Genomic DNA, 19,458 nt, shown 5'->3' with positions numbered 1-19,458 from the left:
TATATATATATATATATATATATATATATATATATATATATATATATATATATATATATATATATATATATATATATATATATATATATATATATATGAGAGTTACAAAATATTAAATAATAAAATATTATTATTATCATTAGAGGAGTAATTTGAAAGAATTTGAGTTAATGTAAAAATTAAATAATAAAATTTTATTATTTTCATTAGATGGGTAATTTGGAAGAATTTGAGTTAATGTAAAAACTAATTTTTCTCCATTAAAAATTAAATATAATTCTTATTATTATTATATTTAATTGATAGAATTTAAATCATAAAATATTATTAAAAATATAAACATAAAAATACATACATATAAAAGTTAAAAATATATACATATAAAAGTATTTTTATCTAATATTTTTATACTTTATAATTAGAATATATTTGAGAGTAACAAAATATTAAATAATAAAATATCATTAGAAATATAAACATAAAAATACATACATATAAAAAAATTTATCTAATATTTTTATACTTTATAATTGAAATATATTTGAGAGTTACAAAATATTAAATAATAAAATATTTAATTATTATTATAATTATATTTAATTGGGAGAATTTTGGGAGGTAGAATTTTGTGAGGATTACACATAAGCATGAGATTATGTGAAGATGACACATAAGCAAATGATATGTGAAGATGACACATAAACAAATGTTAGGGTTGTCATCATGACAACCTTACAATTTATAGTAAGTAGATTAAGATTTAAGAAAAGATTAAGATATTTCGCGTTGATGTAGTGAAAAATACAACTTTGATGTGTTATTATATATATTGAATAGAATTTAGGTGATATATCTGTTTCGGATGATGGTAATTTGTCATCAGAAGAAGACGCTGAAGATAATAACAACAAGGCTGGTGGATTGCATTTTTGATGAAGAAATTGCATTTAATCGTGTGTCTGATTTGGAGAAAATAAATTTCAAAGAAACTAGTTCTGAACAAATAATGTAGTACCATTTTCCAGATCGTGAAGTAGTGTTTATGTTTTACAATTGGAATGGATGTCTCCATGGATTTGCTGGTAGGAAGAGTATGATTATATGAATCTGAATGGTGAAATAGTTCAATAAACATTTCTCTACCATATAGGAGGTACTAGAGATAACAAATAAAACAACTATGTAGTTTGAAACCGAGAACATAAACCAACTAGCAGGGATGGTTGTTTGGCAAGAATCCAAGTACATGTTGACTTCAACACTAAATGTTGGTGTATTAAATTTTATGATGATGTCCATAACCACACATTTCTTGATGACAAGTATGAGCAGATGCTTCCAGCACATACTAAATGAAGACCATGAGGAAATATGAGATTCCAACCTCCTGCATTTATAGGTTTTTTGCAAGCCAAGCAGGAGGATATACAAAGCTTACTTATTCTAGGAGAGGCGTGTACAACAAATTGTTCAAACAAAGGGGTTCAAAGCAGTCAAATGCCGACAGCACACCTGAATTCCTCAAGAGAATGTCATATAGGGATGGCATGATGTTCTAGAGACATACACTGAAATGGAATGCTTGAACATATGTCTTGGTGTGACAGTATCAGATGCATGGACTACTTTATTTTTGGGGATTTCTTGGTTTTCGATGCCACCTATAGGAAAATAAGATACGATACCTCGTTAGTGATATTTTAGGAGTAAACTATCACAATAAGAGTATAATATTTGCAAGTGCAACAGTCGGTGACAAAACTGAAGAAACTTATGTTTGGCATTTGGAGATGTTTTGTGGAAGCTATAGGCAGAAAGTATCCTCTATCTGTTAAACTGACGGTGATTTGGCCATGAGAAATGAGATAAAAAAAGGTTTTTTCAAATGCTCACCATCGCTTATGTGTCTACATTTGTTACGGAACACCACTCGTAATATTAAGAATTCAAAATTTGTATCCAAGTTTAAGCAATGTATGCTGGAAGATTTTGATGTTGACGAGTTTGAGGCAAAATGGAATGTAATGATTAATGAGTTTCAACTACAAGATAATAGTTGGATTTGGTTGTATCACATGTATTGTTAATTCAGGAAGACAAAGCAGGACACGTGTCCTCAATAGAAGACCCTTCCATTCTAACAAGAAAATTTCACAAACAAAGAGTGAAGTAAATGTCGAAATAAAAGAGTGTCCAAGTCGTCTGAATTCGAAGCTAAAGGGCGAAAGTTGAACGTAAGGATTTCATACTTAGAGAATTTTTAATAATAAATAATTATTATTACATTTATAGTATCTAGTAACTAACTAGCTATTTATAGTATCTAGTAACTAACTAGCTATAAAGTAGTATAAAGTATAGAGTAGCAGGAAAGTAGTATAATTATTATTACGTTGAAGTGATATAGTAACAAGAGAGTTGCTATTTGTACACCACAAAACTTACACCTAATGTTACACCATTTAAACAACAACATGATTATGTATTTATTTGTGTCAGAAAAAATAAAATATAATTATTAAATATGATACAAAAAGCAAAACCGTATACAAATACGGTGTAAGTGTCAACATGCAGTGTAAGACTAGCATTTCTCTAGTAATAAATAATTATTCTACAGCTTCTTACACACGCAACGCTAAAAACATACTATATGACCTCTGTAATCATTAAGGTTTTTGTTAAAAAAAAAAAAACTCATTTTGGATATTATTTTGTGCTCATGTAGAAATGTAGAATCAAGAAATAGAGATATTTGAGAAGTTCAAATGGAACATTGTGAACTTCTCTCAGTTGAAAGTTAAGAAGATATACTCAGAGTCTTTTGTCCTAGGCGGTTATCCATGGTATGCTAAATGATTTACCAATGTATAATTTTACGTTTTTTTTGTTATGATCCGACATTGTTTTGCTTTAGGAGAATTAATCTATGTCCACATCGGAACAGTGAAGAAGACTTCGTATCAATTTCTTTGAGGGCTGTGGAAACCACTAATATGTGTGAGGGATGAAGCAGACATGTCAAATATAAGTTATTTGTTTTCAATCAATTGGATTCCAACATGACAATCACAAGAGGTGGGGTTTTTTTTGTTCGGTTACACATTATACCTAATTCGTTTCTTAGTAATTCATATTCTAAATTGATTCTTCATACATATATTCTAAGAAACCGAACAAATATATGTATGAAGAATCAATTGAAAGAGATATTAAGCTCTCGAGTATTATTAGTATGTAGGTGATTTAGGCCATTTGGTTTTATAGGCTGATTTTGTGTGTGTGGACTTCATACTATTTCTTCAGCACAATTTAATTGTTTGTGTAAATTGCTGAACTTTCTATTACAGTAGGGGTTGAAATGACTTCAAATTAACCTTTTTTGAAATTTATAATTATCACTTATAGGTATTGAAATGACTTTATAACACTATAAATTTTATTCTCACATTTTTTCCATGTTATTCAATTTTCATTTATTTTTTACTTTTCTTTATTTTTATTCTTGAAGAAATATTCTTTAATAAAAGATGAGGGATACAATTAACATAGACAAAATAAATACATAATTTATTTATCAAATTGAAAAAAACATTAAAAATGAAAAAAAAGTAACAAAACTTTTAAAATAAATACATAAATTTATTTATCGTAAATGTGTTTCATTCATGTAATTATGGGAAAATGTATATCACTAATTCAGATATATGACACTTACAAATTGATGTAATTTTTTCCTCTAAATTACAGTTTGTGTCCTCCAATTTTATTTGATTCACGAAATTAATTTCTAAAATTTAAATTCAAGGCTTAAATACATTTTTTATCCTTGTAAGTTAGCGAATTTTTGATTTTCGTCCCTATAAAATGTTTTTTGAAATGAGTCCCTATATCTTACCTTTTGCTTGCGGAATTCGCAGAAAAATCTGCAAGTTTTCTGCGGATTTTCTTGCGAATTTTTTGCAGATTTTGATATTAGGGATTAAAACGAACACGAAAGTGAAATATATGAACTCAGACCAAAGAAAAAACTTACAGGGACGAAAATAAAAAACTCGCTAAGTTATAGGAGCCAAAGCATTTAAGCCTAAATTGAAATAATTTTGGTCCTATTATTTTTTTTTCTTTCAATAAGTTATGTATTAATCTCAAGAAAGGAAACAAAACAAATAGAATTACCCCTTTAAGCAAGCAAGAGGTAAAATGTTCCAATAGTGGTAATTACAAGCCGAAGAAGAAACGTTAACTGTCCTAAACCATTTCTACGAGCTAAGAATAATAGAGCTATAACATTCGTCAAAGTTAAAAATATAACCTTTGAATAATATAGCATTCCTCACCATCCACAGGTTCCATAAAACCGCGAACCAAATAACCCGACAGTTAATCTTTCGTCTTTTGCCTTAATTTTTTCAAAGTGATCCGAGAATCTCTTCAACTCCACAATTGTCAGCTTATCCGATATTCCTAACAACTCTTATTTTAAATTCTAACAATTTTATTTCTCTTTCACATTTTTTTAATAGAAAATCAATGAAATTTTCATTTTCTAACTTATATTATGTTAATATACGATGATTTTTACAAGTAATTTTTTATTTAAAAAATAAAACACCGTTAATTTTAAGTGCGAAAATATGAAAGTGAGACCAAAATTATTTACAATTTAAAAAAAGGACTATTTACAAAATTAGTCCATAAATTTTAAATTCAAACAATTTTAATCTTCTTATTTAAATTCTAATAATTTTAGTCCCTCTCACATTTTTTTAAATAGAAAATCGATGAGATTTTCATTTTTTAACTTATAATATGTTAATATACGATGATTTTTACAAGTAATTTGTTATTTAAAAAATAAAACATCGTTAATTTTAAGTGCGAAAATATGAAAGTGAGACCAAAATTATTTAGAATTTAAAAAATGGACTATTTACAAAATTAGTCCATAAATTTTAAATTCAAACAATTTTGATCTTCTTATTTAAATTCTAATAATTTTAGTCCCCTCTCACATTTTTTTAAATAGAAAATCGATGAGATTTTCATTTTTTAACTTATAATTTTACGTATAAAACTATACGATGATTTTCACAAGTAATTTGTTATTTAAAAAATGAAAACATCGTTAATTTTTAAATGCAAAAATATGAAAGTGAGACCAAAACTATTTACAATTTATAAAAATGAACAAAACTGTTTAAATTTAAAACACGAGGACCAACATTGTTTAAATTTAGAGTGAAGACCCATTTTGGTCCCTCACAAATATTACACGAGCCAAATTAGTCCCTCACAAAAAAATTGACCCAACTTAATCCCTTATAAAATTTAACCGGATCATATTAGTCCTTCTGCTAATATTTTTTTCAAATTGGTTTTTTCTACTTCTAAACTGGTTTTTTTCATACTTTTAAACCGTGACTGGACAATTTTATTAGATTTTACTAAGTTAATTTTTATTTTTAATTTCATTTTTAAACAGTTATCAATGAATAATATCAAAAAAGTCAAAATTATTTCTTATAAAGTAATTTTTAAACAAGTAATTTTCATAATTTCTACTAACATTAACAAATTCTATACATAAATTTTTACCTATGAGGTCTCAAATCCAAGTCCCTTCAAGTTAAATGATTTTCATGTGAGATATTGGATCGAACTCTAGTATGGTCGAAGGGTAGCTTCTTGGTTCGACAGAGTTAAGCATGAAGTCGAAGGTTATTCACATGCTGGTGTCGAAGTGTGCATGCTGTAGTCGAAGATGGGTCTAGCATGCAGATGTCGAAGATGCTAGGGTTGCTAGCATGTTAAATTAGGTTTTAGTGTTTAAACCCTAATTTGTTAAGTTAGCTTGTGTATTAAGTTGGCTTGTGTAATGGGCCTTGCTGAAAAAGCGCATTAGTTAGTATGTTAGGTTTTATAATAAATAGCATACTAGTCTCTCATCATTAAAAAGCTGCAAATCCTAATTTAGGGTGAGAGAGGTTATTTGTTATTCTTGTAAACTTGTAATCTTGTTTAAGAGAAAGTAAAAGAATAGCAGTTATAACCAATTCTTGTGTTCTTCTTATATTCCCTAATTCCTATTATATTTTGTTCTTGACATCGTTTTTCACAACAAATTGGTGCGGTGAGCGTGAATAAGATGCCTTCAACAAAGTATAAGATTGAAAAGTTCACCGGAGTGAATGATTTCGGTCTGTGGCGCTTGAAGATGAAAGCCCTACTGGTTCAGCAGGATTGCTTGGAAGCGTTGAAGGGAGAGGCAGACATGAATGCAGAATTGACGGCAGCAGAGAAGACGAATATGATCGAGAAGGCACACATTGCAATTTTGTTGAGCCTTGGTGATAAGGTTCTCCGGCAAGTATCAAAGGAGACGACGACATCAGGGTTATGGGTGAAACTTAAAAGTTTATATATGACCAAATCGCTGGTAAATCGACTCTACCTGAAGCAAGCTTTGTATTCGTTCAAGATGATTGAAGACAAAGTGTTGGCTGAGCAGTTGGATATGTTCAACAAGCTGATTCTTGATCTTGAAAGTATTGATGTGAAGATCGATGATGAAGATCAAGCGTTGTTACTATTGTGTTCTTTTCCTCGATCACATGCTCACTTCAAAGAAACTCTCCTGTATGGAAGGGAGTCCCTGACCTTTGAAGAAGTTCAATCAGCCCTGTATTCTAAGGACTTGAACAAACGAAAGAAGCATAAACCTTCGACTGTTGGCGAAGGTTTGGCCATTAAAGGAAAATCTTACGAAAGGATGGTAAGTTTGACAAGAAGAAGGGAAAAAGCCAGTCGAAGTCTTACAGTGGCGAAGTATCTGGCATTCGATGCTATCATAGTAAGAAGGAGGGTCACACAAGAAAGGTGTGCCCTGAACGCCTGAAAGATCATGGAGGTAAGGATAATGGCAATGCAGCCATTGTTCAAGATGATTTCGAATCATCTGATGTTCTTGTGGTTTCAAGCAGTGACTCGAGAAGAGAGTAGATTATGGATTCAGGTTGCACTTGGCACGTGACTCCAAACAAAGACTTGTTCGAGGAATTATGTGATCAAGATAGTGGATCAGTATTGCTGGGAAACAACAGGGCTTGCAAGATTACAAGTGTTGGATCTGTGAGGTTCAAACTCCATGATAAGTCAATAAGGTTGTTGACTTAAGTCAGGTATGTTCCTGATTTGGAGAGAAATCTACTTTCTCTTGGTGAATTCGACAAGAAAGGATATGTTTTCCAAGGAGAGAAAAGTATCCTAAGAGTCATGAAGGGTTCGAAGGAAGTCTTGAGAGGCGTGAAGAAACAAGGCTTGTATACCCTTGAGGCTGAAGTTGTATGTGGTTCGACAAATGTTGCATCCACAAAACCTTTGTCGAAGACAGAAATCTGGCACATGAGATTGGGCCATGCCAGTGAAAGGGGTCTGGTCGAATTAGGGAAACAAAATCTGCTTGGTGGAGACAAAGTCGAAAAGCTGAAGTTTTGTGAACCCTGTGTACTTGGAAAATCTTGCAGAGTGAAGTTCAACAAAGGCAAACAAAGAACACATGGATCCCTTGATTACATCCATGCTGATCTTTGGGGGCCTGTAAGGTGTCCATCACATTCAGGAGCAAGGTATTTTCTATCAATAGTAGATGATTATTCCAGAAAATTATGGGTATTCATCCAGAAGACTAAGGATGAAACTTTTGAGAATTTCAAAAGTTGGAAGACTCTGGTTGAAAATTAGACTGGCAGAAAGGTCAAGAGGTTGAGAACCGACAATGGCCTTGAATTTTGCAATGAGGCATTCGACAGTTTTTGTGCTGCCTCTGGTATTGCAAGGCACAGAACTACTACAGGTACTCCACAGCAAAATGGTTTAGATCTTGACATCGTTTTTCACAACATTTCACTTTACAACTAGACAAATCAATTTCTATCGTTAATAAAGTAAATATCATTTACAGCTAGAAAAATCAATTTCTATTGTTAGTAAAGCGACTATTATTTACAACAAGACAAATCAATTTCTATTGTTAGTAAAGTGACTGTCATTTACAACTAGATAAATCAATTTCTATTGTTAATAAAGTGATTATCATTTACAACTAGACAAATCAATCTCTATGGTTAGTAAAGTGACTATCAATAACAACTAGACAAATCAATTTCTATTAATAGTAAAGTGACTATCATTTACAAATAGACAAATCAATTTCTATTGTATTAAATTGACTGTCATTTAATATGAAGAGACTTAGTTCGAGACCATATTGATACAAATTTTGTATTTTGTATTTTAAACTTAGAATTGTTTAAGATTAACCACATGGGCCTGACTTCAACTCCTTATAAGAAATAATTTTGGCTTTTTTATATTATTAATTTATAATTATTTAAAAATAAAAATCAATTTAGTATTTAAAAATTGAAAATAAATAAAATCCAACGTGGCAGTCCAGTCACGGTTTAAAACTAGAAAAAAAAACGATTTGAGAAAAATATTAGCAGAATGACTAATATGATCCGGTTAAATTTTGTAAGGGATTAAGTTGGGTCAATTTTTTTGTGAGAGACTAATCTGGACTCGTGTAATATTTGTGAGGGACCAAAATGAGTCTTCATTCTTAAATTTAAAATATGAAGATCAGTTTTATAAATTAGATAAAATAGGAGGACTTAAGCTTAAATTTTTTCACCAAGTTTATGTCACTTATAGTTGGAGCTAATTATGAAAATTACACTGAATTTTGATAATTGTAGGAATCAAATGTAATAAAATTTTAACAAACTTTATTTTTTTCTTCTGAAAATTATATGAAACAAAAAAATTAGAATGAGTCATCCAAATATTTTTATATAGATAAATATATGTATTTTTTATCTAAATGTTTTTATGAACCGTGTTACAAAACTGTCACTTGTCATATAATTTGTCAACAATAAAATTGTGAATATTTTTCTTTAAAAATGATGTATGTACTCCAATAATATTCTACAATTATAATTCAATGACAATGTCAATATAATCTTCTGATTAGAATTTTTTTATACGTTCCATTAATTCCAAATAAATAATTAAATAATATAAAAATAACTAAATTATATCAAGTTTTGACTCCAAAACTTAATAATTTGTATATAAAAATATTAAAAAAAATAATCATGAGAAATTATTAAGTAAACTAACATCTTTTATCTAAATCGAATCAATAAAAAAATAATTAAATAATAATAATTGAATAATATAAAAATAACTAAATTATATGAAGTTTGGACTCTAAAACTTAACAACTTGTAGATATAAAATTAAAAAATAATCATGAGAAACTATTAAGTGAACTAAAAATTTACCCAAAACGAATCAATAAAAAATATATAATTAATGTTATATATTTTGTTAGAACGTTTTCCCTTCAAAAATATAACTAAAGAAAGAGCTAATGCTTTAATGTGAATACAAAAGTGTGTAAAATTAATTAATAAAAATATATTAAAAAGTATAGGTTAAATAGTTAGTGGGACAAAAGTTAGATTTATTTTAGCTATTTAGTGGGAAAATTATCATTTACAAAATAATCAAAAAATAATAAATTTTTTTTTTTGAATCAAAACTTGTTGTATTAATTCAAAAACCATAGGTACAAAAGCGATCCAAAGGGATCCAGCCCAGCAAAGGAGACTATAACATCAATCTAGCTAAATGGGGTCTTAACTTTTGCTTCCCCCACCCTCTATAAACTATTAAATCTATAATCTTTTCACCAATAGTCAATCTATCAATATCCTTCCCAAAACTTATAGCATTTCTAAACATCCAAACGCCATACACCGTCTCCGCTAGAGCTAGCTTGAGCAAATCCGTTCGAACAGTTTTACCTTTACAGTTCTGCACTAGCCAGTTCAGCTCTTGAGTCCATTCTAAAGGTTCATGAGAACACTCCATCCAAGTTAGAACCTGCTTCCAAATAGTCTTTGTAACATGACACTCAAACAGAAGATGCTCCACGGTTTCATCCTGTGTACAGAAGCAGCAAGTAGCATAGTCCACCATTCCAAATCTAAACAGTCTAGCTCTTGTGGCCAATTTGCAGTGGCACGCCATCCACAAGGTGAATAGGGCTCGTGGCCGTGCACTATTACCACTGAACAGTCTGTGCCATGGAACCTGGGCATAGCCTTTCATCAAAATCTTATAGACAACTCTGGTGCTGAAAATATGCCAATTTGTCCAGTCCTGTATGCCATTCATCTTCTCTCTATGGCGCAAAATAAATTTAAAGATCCAGGAAAACTGATCTTTAATCTCCATATGCATAATGTCTCGCCCTTTTATATAGTAGCTATCTATCCACCTAACCCAGAGATTATCTTTCTTTTGATGGATGTTCCAAAGAAGCTTCATCATAGTAACTGTATTCCAAACTTCTAGATTAACTATGTTGAGACCACCTGCCTTTCGTGGTTTGCAGACATCATGCCATGCTACAGGGCTTTTGCGACTGACAGAATTTCCAGAAGTCCACACAAAAGACCTGCAGATAGAGTTTATATGATGGAGTACATGCCTTGGAAGGGGAAGGCATTGTAGCCAATAGTTTGCAGTGGCAAAGCAAACACTTTTGACAAGCTGAATCTTTCCTGCATAGCTAAGTAATTTGCTGCTCCAATGTGTAATCCTACCCACTATCTTATCAATTAAAGGCATATTTAATAATATGAAAATAATTACCCTAAGTTTTGGACTAAAAAACTTAACAACTTTTATATATAAATTTTTTAAATTTTATCTTTATTTTTTGTAAATATTATAATTTATATTATTAATAAAATAAATTATCAAGTTAAAATAATTATCAAGTTAAAAAAAATTCTTGTTAAAAAAAATTATCAAGTTAAAATAATAAAAAAATGGCATGGAAAAACTTCAGACAAATGTGGACACTATTTCATTAAAATTTAACTTCGAATTCAAAAAAGTGAAATTAAAGGATAAAAAAATTAGATTTTAAAATAATGAGACTAAAACTCAAGAAAATGTAAAAATAATGAAATTAAAATTACAATTTTTTTTAAAAAAACAAAGAAGGAATATCATTAACAAAAAAAGAATTAAAAAAAACACCGAGCCAAAACTAAAACATCTCAAAATTAAAATCAAATTTTGAACTAAACTAGTAATATTTATCTAATAATAATTGAACCGAGTTGAGAGAAGTTCCGCTCTATTGATTTCAAACCTAGGTGGGGAAGACAAAATTAGCCCCGCCACTCCACTCCGCGGGACCGAGAGATCGCTTTGTGGGACCAAGCGAGTGAGAAATCAGAAGTGGGAAGTCTACTCACTTTACACCAAAGTGAAAGACTTAATTCTAATTATTCTATCTCCGTTTGCGTCTTTTCATCATCATTTCCTCGGTCTCTTTGCCGATGAATGAAAAACTTTGCCACTCAGGTTAGCATCACATTGTTGACCTACCTTCTTAGAATAACCTGCAATATATTAGTTTCTCTCTCATAATGTGATTCACACTTTCAGCGCAGGGAGAATAGGTCTTCCAATGCAGTGATTTTTGTAAGTCCATGAAATCAAACAAGATGGATTCAAACTCTAAATGTTCAGGTAAAGCTAACTTCATTATCATTTTTTCAATTGGATAACCTAGGTTTCTCTTTCTGTTTATGTATGAACGAAATACTGCTTTGTTACCTAAACTATCATTCTTTTATTTGGTAAACTGTAGAAATGTAATAGATTGTCCTTAAACTGTTCTCTCAATCTAATACAAACAACAGACGCGTCGTCGCTCTCGCGGAGGTCTTTGCTCCTGCAACCATTTCGAACAGTGTTGGGTTGTTTTTCGCAGTCCAATTTGGGCCAGCGAGATTCAGCTTCTTCTAGTTCTTCCACTGATTCCAACCGTGTCCATAGCTATAAATATGATGTGTTTATCAGTTTCAGAGGCGCTGATACCTGCAATACTTTTGTTGATCATCTTTATGCTTATCTAACAAGAAAGGGTATTTTCGCCTTCATGGATGATAAAAGGCTTGACAAAGGAGAATCCCTTTCGCCGCAACTTCTTCAAGCAATTCAAAATTCTAGGGTTTCTATTGTTGTCTTCTCTGAAAGATATGCAGAGTCTACGTGGTGTTTGGAAGAGATGGCTACTATTGCTGAATGTTGTAAAGAATTCAATCAAAAAGTATTTCCTGTTTTTTATGATGTCGATCCATCTCATGTACGAAAACAGATTGGGGTGTACCAGAATGACTTTGTTTTACATAAGAAGAAGTTCAAGCACGATCCAAACAAGGTTGTGAGATGGACGAATGCTATGAAAGTTATAGCTAACTTAGTCGGTTGGGATGTCAGGAACAAGTAAGTGTTATTCCCTTTCTTGCCACTTGTTTTACATTTTCTACTTGAATTCCCTTTATTTAATCATTATGTACTATGAAGTCAAGATATTTAAACCGTGTAAGTTGTGAAATGCCATAATCTCCAACTTTCACCTTAAGTTAGAAATGCTTTGCCTTTTACTAAAATTGCTTTTCATATATTTTGTCACGTGTTAGGATATTGGTTTGGGCTTAGTCCAAACCAAATAAATAGAAGTTGGCTCAATTAGTTAGTTTTTATTCCCCAAATAATTAGGAGTAGCTCAGTTAGTTAGTTTTTATTCTCCAAATAAATAGGAGTTGGCTTAGTTAGTATTCCCCATATAAATAGGAGTGTATGGGGCAGTAGCTATCATCATTATTTTACTTTTTATTTTTCATATTAGGGTTTGGGCAGAGAGAGAATCATCTCTCCTCTGAGGAGCATTTGCTCTGGGATTATAGGGATCCGTCTCTGTAATAGTTCTTAATTCAACCAATATTACATTTTTCATTTATCTTAATTTTCGATCCCTATCATCATGCTTCTTCTCAAGAGAAACCATGTGCTTTTAAGGCTTGTCTCCAACCTTCCATTTAGTTCATTTTTCGATTCTCCGAGTAGGACTATATCATCTACAAAAAGTATGCATCTCGGTGCTTACACTTGGATGCGTTCTGTAAGTGCGTCCACTACTAAAATAAAAAAATAAGGCCTTTGAGTTAATCCTTAATGTAGTCTTTTTGATCCATCTGATATCGCTCCATGCCTCCCCCACACGTCGTAGTAATTAGATCACTTCCGTAATCGACCTTCTAGGCATAAAATCAAATTGATTATCCGTAATTTTAATCTCATTTCTCCGTCTTTGCTCAATCACTCTTTCTCCTAACTTTATTGTATGACTCTCTAAAAAGCTTTGTGAGCCACCCAATATGGCAATACCTCTATTACCAAGACTAAGACTTTTCCATACCTCAATAGATATGTTGTCGGGCCCAAATGCCTTTCCATTATCTATCCTTTTTGGTGCTTCTTTAACCTCATGTTCTTGAATAAAAAAAGACATTTCTCAGGAGTTTTTGCTATAGATTCTACTAGCAACAGCTCTCTATGAATCTGTAAATACGACACATTTCTCAGTTTCCAAGGCCCTGACGCTCACAACACTTTGACCGATCATCTCTATCTCCATAAAGGAGAATTAATTTCACCACAACTTTTACAAGCAATTTGAGATTCAAGGGATTCTATAGTTGTCTTTAAAAAAAAAAATTCTAAGTTAACATTGAGTTTGAATGAAATGTGGATACTATCGCAAAAGGCCGCACAAACTTGAAGAAGACTGTTATCCCTGTTTTCTACGGTATTGATCTGTCTCATGTTTGAAATTATATTGGGGTTTTCAAAGATGGTTATTATTTACACACTAAGAAATTCAAATATGGCCTAAGCAACAAGGTTGATCAATGGCAGAGAGCTCTGCCTGAGTTAGGCAAATTAGTTGGATTTTATGTTAGAGGTAAGTAAGTAAAAATAAAAAAATCTTCTCTCAAGTTTTGTTATACGTTCTTTATGAAAATAAATATGTGATGTTTCCCGTTCAGAATATAAAAATCCCATGTTCTGTTTACTCTTTTTCCCCTGGTTATACTGATGCTGGTACTACTCCAGCAAATAACTAGTCATCTTCCTAGCAACTACAATTTTTATTGTAGACGTTTCCGCGCATAAGTTTTATTCAATCCTTTCTGTTTTTTCAAATTATTAGCAATATCTAGTCAGCATGGTTTTAAGTAGTTGTTGCAATAATAGTTATAGTTGCAATGCAATCCTTGATTTTGTGGAGAAATATGGCCTATGCAGCCTCAAGAACAATAGCGTTTTTAGACCTTTATTTGAATCACAATGTCTGATAGCATGTCATCATATCAACTTTCATAATCCAAGTTGCACTCTTTAACTCTCACTAAATTATAAACAATCCATTAGCATGACCCTTTTGTTTTTCCTCTTTCAGGCCAGAGTCTATAGAGATTGAAACAATTGTTCAAGCAGTAATAAAATCTTTGAATCATAAATTCTCAGGGTCTACAAGCGATCTTGTTGGGATGCAACCTCGCATAAAAGAATTAGAAAAGCTTCTAAAATTGGGATCAAAGAATGATGACTTCCGAGTTCTAGGAATTTGGGGGATGAGTGGAGTAGGAAAGACAACTCATGCTACTCTTTTGTACGATAGAATCTCTTATCAGTTTGATGCTCGTTGTTTTATTAATAACACAAGCAAACTTTATATGGATGGTGGTATTGTTGCTATTCAAAGACAAATTCTTCGACAAGCTCTAGACGAAAGAAATCTTGACTCATACGATACTTGTGAAATTTCCGGGATTATGATAAATAGGCTTCACAGTTGCACTAAGGTCCTTCTAGTTCTTGACAATGGATTCAGTTAATAAGTTCCTAGTTTTTAGGTTCGTAGAATATAATTTGTTTTTAATTAAAATTAGTTAATGTTGGGATTTATATTTATGATGCCTACTTTTAATATAGTTCACTTTTGCCCAACATAAATATAAATCCCAACATTAACTAATTTTAATTAAAAACAAATTATATTCTACTTAAGCGAACCTAAAAACTAGGAACTTATTAACTGAATCCAAATAAATAGCAACATAAATATAAATCACAACATTAACTAATTTCAATTACCTGCTTTCTATTAAAAAGGGTTGGATTGCTGTAGTATAATGCTCTTTTAGATGAGAAACAGTTGGTTTTCCATAAAGACATGAGTCTGTTTAAATGGTGTAGAATCTGATTCATTTCTTTTTCTTTTTTTATCGGTCGAGTGTTATAGATCAGTACAAGTCGATCCAATGTTTTTGAATATTTCGCCAAGCTGGGTGAGATTGAAGTTACAGGCAAAGTTACTTTGGCTTGTTTTGCAGTAAGTAAACTAGATCTGAGAAATTCCCCAACCATTATCAGATCCTTTAAGCTCATCTCTTTCTTTACTTGGACTACCATCTTCTTCGACTTGTTTGGAAATGATGTGCGTCTAGCCTTAGAAAGATTGTTTTTTAATTTCTCCATATCCACAACTACAACTTCCATTTTTTTTGTTGGTAATATGTTAAATGCTAAACCCTAACAAAATCCTAAAGAAGATAATAAAAGCACATATATGGCTCATGGGTCTCTCTATATAATAAAATCACATGTATACGATGGCACTCTAAAGATAAACTAAGAAAATATAATTTTTTTTTTAAATGTTCCTATAAAACTATATTATATAATAAAAGCATTAGAGCTAGATATGTTCCGAAGGAAAGAAGATATGTTTCGAAGGGAAGTGATGGGGACTCTGGTATCAGAAGAAAAATAACACACAACTTGACGGAACTCTAGATAATAAAAGCACATGTATACGATGACACATATCTAGCTTTGACATTGTCTTTCTTTCGGATTGGGAAAACATTGATTTTCCGTCAAGTTGTAGTATTCCAAAATGGTTCAATCACCAATTTGATGGTGATTCAATAGTAAGGATAATAGATTTTGACGAGTTTGACAAGAAGTTTGGCTTTGCCTTCTTTGTGGCATTTGAGGTTAACAATTGTTGTGCGATTTCTAGTTTGTCACACATCCTTTTTATCTTTCTTTTGAAAGTGAACACACAGAGGAGCGCTTCGATATGCCGCTCAGTTTGGAACTGCACAAAATTGATGGCTCCAAACATCTTTGGCTAATCTATATCTCTCAAGAGCACTGCCATTTCTTAAAAACTGGAGCGCATATCACATTTAAAGCCTGCCCAGGTTTGTCAATAAAGAAATGGGGATTACGCTTGGTATTCAAGGATCTAAGGAAATCATATCCTGTCCCTAGCGACTGGGAACACTTACCGGAGACAGATGCGCCCCAACTTTTCTTAGATTATGTACAAAAAACCAGCATAAAGTCTGGAACTAAAATCCAACTTTCTTACAATTGGTTGGTTACTGAAGAGGAAGAAGTTGAAAATTCTGGAGTCAAGTCAAAAGAATTTGATCTTTCTAAGCTGGGCCTTTAGGTATGCCAACCACAGTTAAAATGCACAATATGTTTTGTGAGCCTTGAGGTAATTATCTCACCTAAGCAGTAACATATTGTTAAGTAATAATTCATTAATCATTACCATTGCTAATTAATAATTCATTTTATAACTAATAATATTTATTATTAGTATATCACATCCATCTCTTGCATTACAACTTGCTAGTTTATCCAATAATTTCTCATTATTTAATATGTTGTGACCTTCTCAATAATTTGATTATTGTCCAGTGAATATGCCTGATTATTTGAGGTTAAGGTTTTGTCATGAACCTGATCAGATTAATGAAGACATGATAGGTACTGTTATTCTATGTTTGTGGAGGATGAATGTTTGTTATCAGTTGCAACTCGGAAATTTCTTCAACTCTGCAAGTCTCATGTTGGACAAATTCCGAATGTGATGGTATAAGTTTCTGACAGACCTCTTACACAAAATTTGTATAAAAGAAAAGGGAATTGAAACTGCTAATTAGATAGTTTAGCGGGCAATTATGTATTTCCTTAGCAGTTAAGTGTTTCTGTTTGTATGTAATTTGCTTCAGTTTCTTTTAGTTGTAATTGTGATTGTAACTCTGTTTTGAAAATTCTTCTCCGGAGTAATGTTGATTGGTGAATGTAAGTTCAGAAAACCAACCTACAAATCCCTTGTTTTGGTCAGTTATATCAGTTTCTTTCACAGAAATGAGAACATTTTGATTAATTTATTAGAAGTGTAGACAATTATTATTTTACGAGGCAGATTTGTAGAGTTGATTTCCACTTTCATCACGACGCGAATCGTGTAATTGTGGCATAACTTGTCTTCATTGCTGATTCTAACACCTTTGCTGTTGGGTTTTATAGAGATGTTTTAGTTCAAACTTTAGTTATAATACTTACAGAATTTAAGATTTGTCTTTAAAATATTGATACCAAGACCATATGGAATTATGTTTTTACTGTCTTATAATTGAGACAGCTTTGATTCATTTATAGGTGGCCTTCAGCATGCACAAATTGATAAATTTGTATATCTATACAAACGTGCATTATTAGTCATAGGTATATTATTAAACTTCATTTTTAGAGGACTTTACAAGAAAAATTCAATGTAAAGTGCATTATTAATCATAGATATATTATTAAACTTCATTTTAGAGGATTTGACAAGAAAAATTCAATGTGCTAGTATAGTTTAGTATGCGATGAACATGTGAAAATGATAACAAAAATTATATTTAACATGTTGCAATTACAAGTAATTACATTTGAGGAAAAAAAATTTTAAGCAAGAATTCAATTCTCCCACCTTGATACACAAGAAACGGACCAAAGCCGAAAAAAAATGATATTACAAACAGATAAACCTTACGACATAAAAGACAAATGGTCTTTGCTAAAATTGTAAAAACTACAATTGGAATGAGCAATATTGTCAAAAGTAGACCATCTCTATATCAAAATCTTAATATTTCATATCATATTTTAAACATTCCAAACCTCATTCCTAAAGCAAAAATCATTTTTTGTCAACCAAATAATCCAAGAAGAGGCTAACCAAAACACCCCAATTTGCCTTCTTTAATTTTTTTAACACGGCCTATCGAATGTCATTCCATAAAAAACGGGATACATTCTTCCACGTTCCAACCCGGAAAATCGACCCACTTAGCAATTTCTTTCCAAACAAACTTAATCACATTGCACTTGAAGAAAGTATGATCCCTATCTTCCGAATGCATATCACAAAAAATACACTTTAAATTAGAAGAAGTTATGTTAATACCTCTATACACCAATAGATCTTTAGTGGGAATCCTATTCACAAAAAGTCTCCAACCGAAGCTTTTAATCCTAAAAGGAACCTCCATCTTCCAAATCAATTCCAAAGCCTCATCGCACCTATTATAAGGACCGAAAGGAATACGCAATTGAGCATAATGAGAATAACACGACGACATTGTAAACCCTTTCTCCGTATCAAGAGACCACTCTACAAAATCCTTCCCTTCTTGCATTCCCCCAAAAGACTCCAAAATATCCCGCAAAGCCGTGTACTCCATGAGAATACCCGACTCATCGACCGCCATCCCCGAAATGCCTAAATCACTCCACTTCCAAACCCCCCCACACCAACCACCCATGGCCGCCACCGAAACTTTTTTCAAAGAAGAAGCCAAAAAAAGTTTCGGAAAAGTCTCAATCAAAACACAATTGTTTAACCGACAAATCATTGGTTTTCTCTCCGCCATTGAAGCAGAAGCTTTAGCCTTAAAAGAGACTATTTATGCAGCTATAGCTTTGCTACTCAATAATGTGATTTTCAAAAGTGATTCTCAACGGGTGGTCTAAGATATTCAAATAAATCATTTTGGTAGCTCTGAAATTAGTTTCCTAATTGCGTTTATTAAGAATTTGTTAGTTCATTTTCCCAAATTTGAGGTTAAGTTTATAAATCGCCAAGCGAATTTGATTGCTCATACTCTTACTAAGGCGGTCAATTCTTGGACTAGGCGTAGTATGTTTAATATTATTCCTCCTTGTATTGAACAACAATTGCTTTTAGAAATGAATTAAGTTTATTTTGGTCCAAAAAAACCAAGAAACCTCTCAAAACGGTATCTTGAAACCATTTCCCACTTTAAAACAACAATTAGAAACCAAAGGATCCAGAGAAGAGGAAGATGAAGAAGAAGGAAGGAAACCGACCTTTAAAATATCACGCCACCAAAAAGATGAAGAAGCACGAATGTGAGAATCACCTCCGCAAAGAACATTCATGGATAAATCACTGTACCGGGCCTTCAAAATCTCATACCACAAAGAATTAGAGTCATTAATAATCTTCCACCTCCACTTGTTTAAAAGAGCTAGATTAAAGTCGAAAATATTCTTAATAGCCAAGCCCCCCTTCAAATAAGGTAATGTCACTACTTTCAAACTAATCCAATGTATTTTCCTTTTTTCCGCCACCCCTCCCCATAAGAA

The 19,458-nt window shown here is 31.8% G+C and overlaps 1 protein-coding gene across 5 annotated transcripts; it reads left to right on the top strand.

Annotated features, from left to right (window-relative positions):
* Nucleotides 1-11,295: 11,295 nt before the first annotated feature.
* LOC131653606 (disease resistance protein Roq1-like) lies at nucleotides 11,296-17,461 on the top strand. Of its 5 annotated transcripts, none has more exons than XR_009299110.1 (5): nucleotides 11,302-11,451; nucleotides 11,536-11,619; nucleotides 11,793-12,378; nucleotides 14,399-16,513; nucleotides 16,720-17,461. XR_009299110.1 is itself a non-coding variant. In XM_058923849.1 (3 exons), exons 1-3 carry the CDS (start codon nucleotides 11,580-11,582, stop codon nucleotides 14,835-14,837), a joined length of 1,065 nt encoding a protein of 354 aa, XP_058779832.1. In that variant the 5' UTR covers nucleotides 11,296-11,579; the 3' UTR covers nucleotides 14,838-17,461. The 5 variants fall into 5 exon arrangements, 1 of the variants encoding a protein (XP_058779832.1); XR_009299111.1 differs by having other exon boundaries at nucleotides 11,306-11,451; nucleotides 11,541-11,619; XR_009299112.1 differs by having other exon boundaries at nucleotides 11,296-11,619; nucleotides 14,399-16,465.
* The last annotated feature ends 1,997 nt before the right edge of the window (nucleotides 17,462-19,458 follow it).

This window comes from Vicia villosa, linkage group LG2 (genome assembly GCF_029867415.1).
Source record: "Vicia villosa cultivar HV-30 ecotype Madison, WI linkage group LG2, Vvil1.0, whole genome shotgun sequence".
NCBI lineage: Eukaryota > Viridiplantae > Streptophyta > Magnoliopsida > Fabales > Fabaceae > Vicia > Vicia villosa.
Note: the sequence above shows the minus strand (reverse complement) of the source record. Positions and strands in the feature narration are given on the sequence as shown.

What these genes read in the sequence shown, in the direction of transcription:
- LOC131653606 (XM_058923849.1), top strand. Translation starts at nt 11,580, where the DNA reads ATGAAATCAAACAAGATGGATTCAAACTCTAAATGTTCAG. An exon ending in TTCAAACTCTAAATGTTCAG is followed by an intron (nt 11,620 to 11,792) that starts GTAAAGCTAACT and finishes TACAAACAACAG; the next exon opens with ACGCGTCGTCGCTCTCGCGG. An exon ending in GGTTGGGATGTCAGGAACAA is followed by an intron (nt 12,379 to 14,398) that starts GTAAGTGTTATT and finishes TTCCTCTTTCAG; the next exon opens with GCCAGAGTCTATAGAGATTG.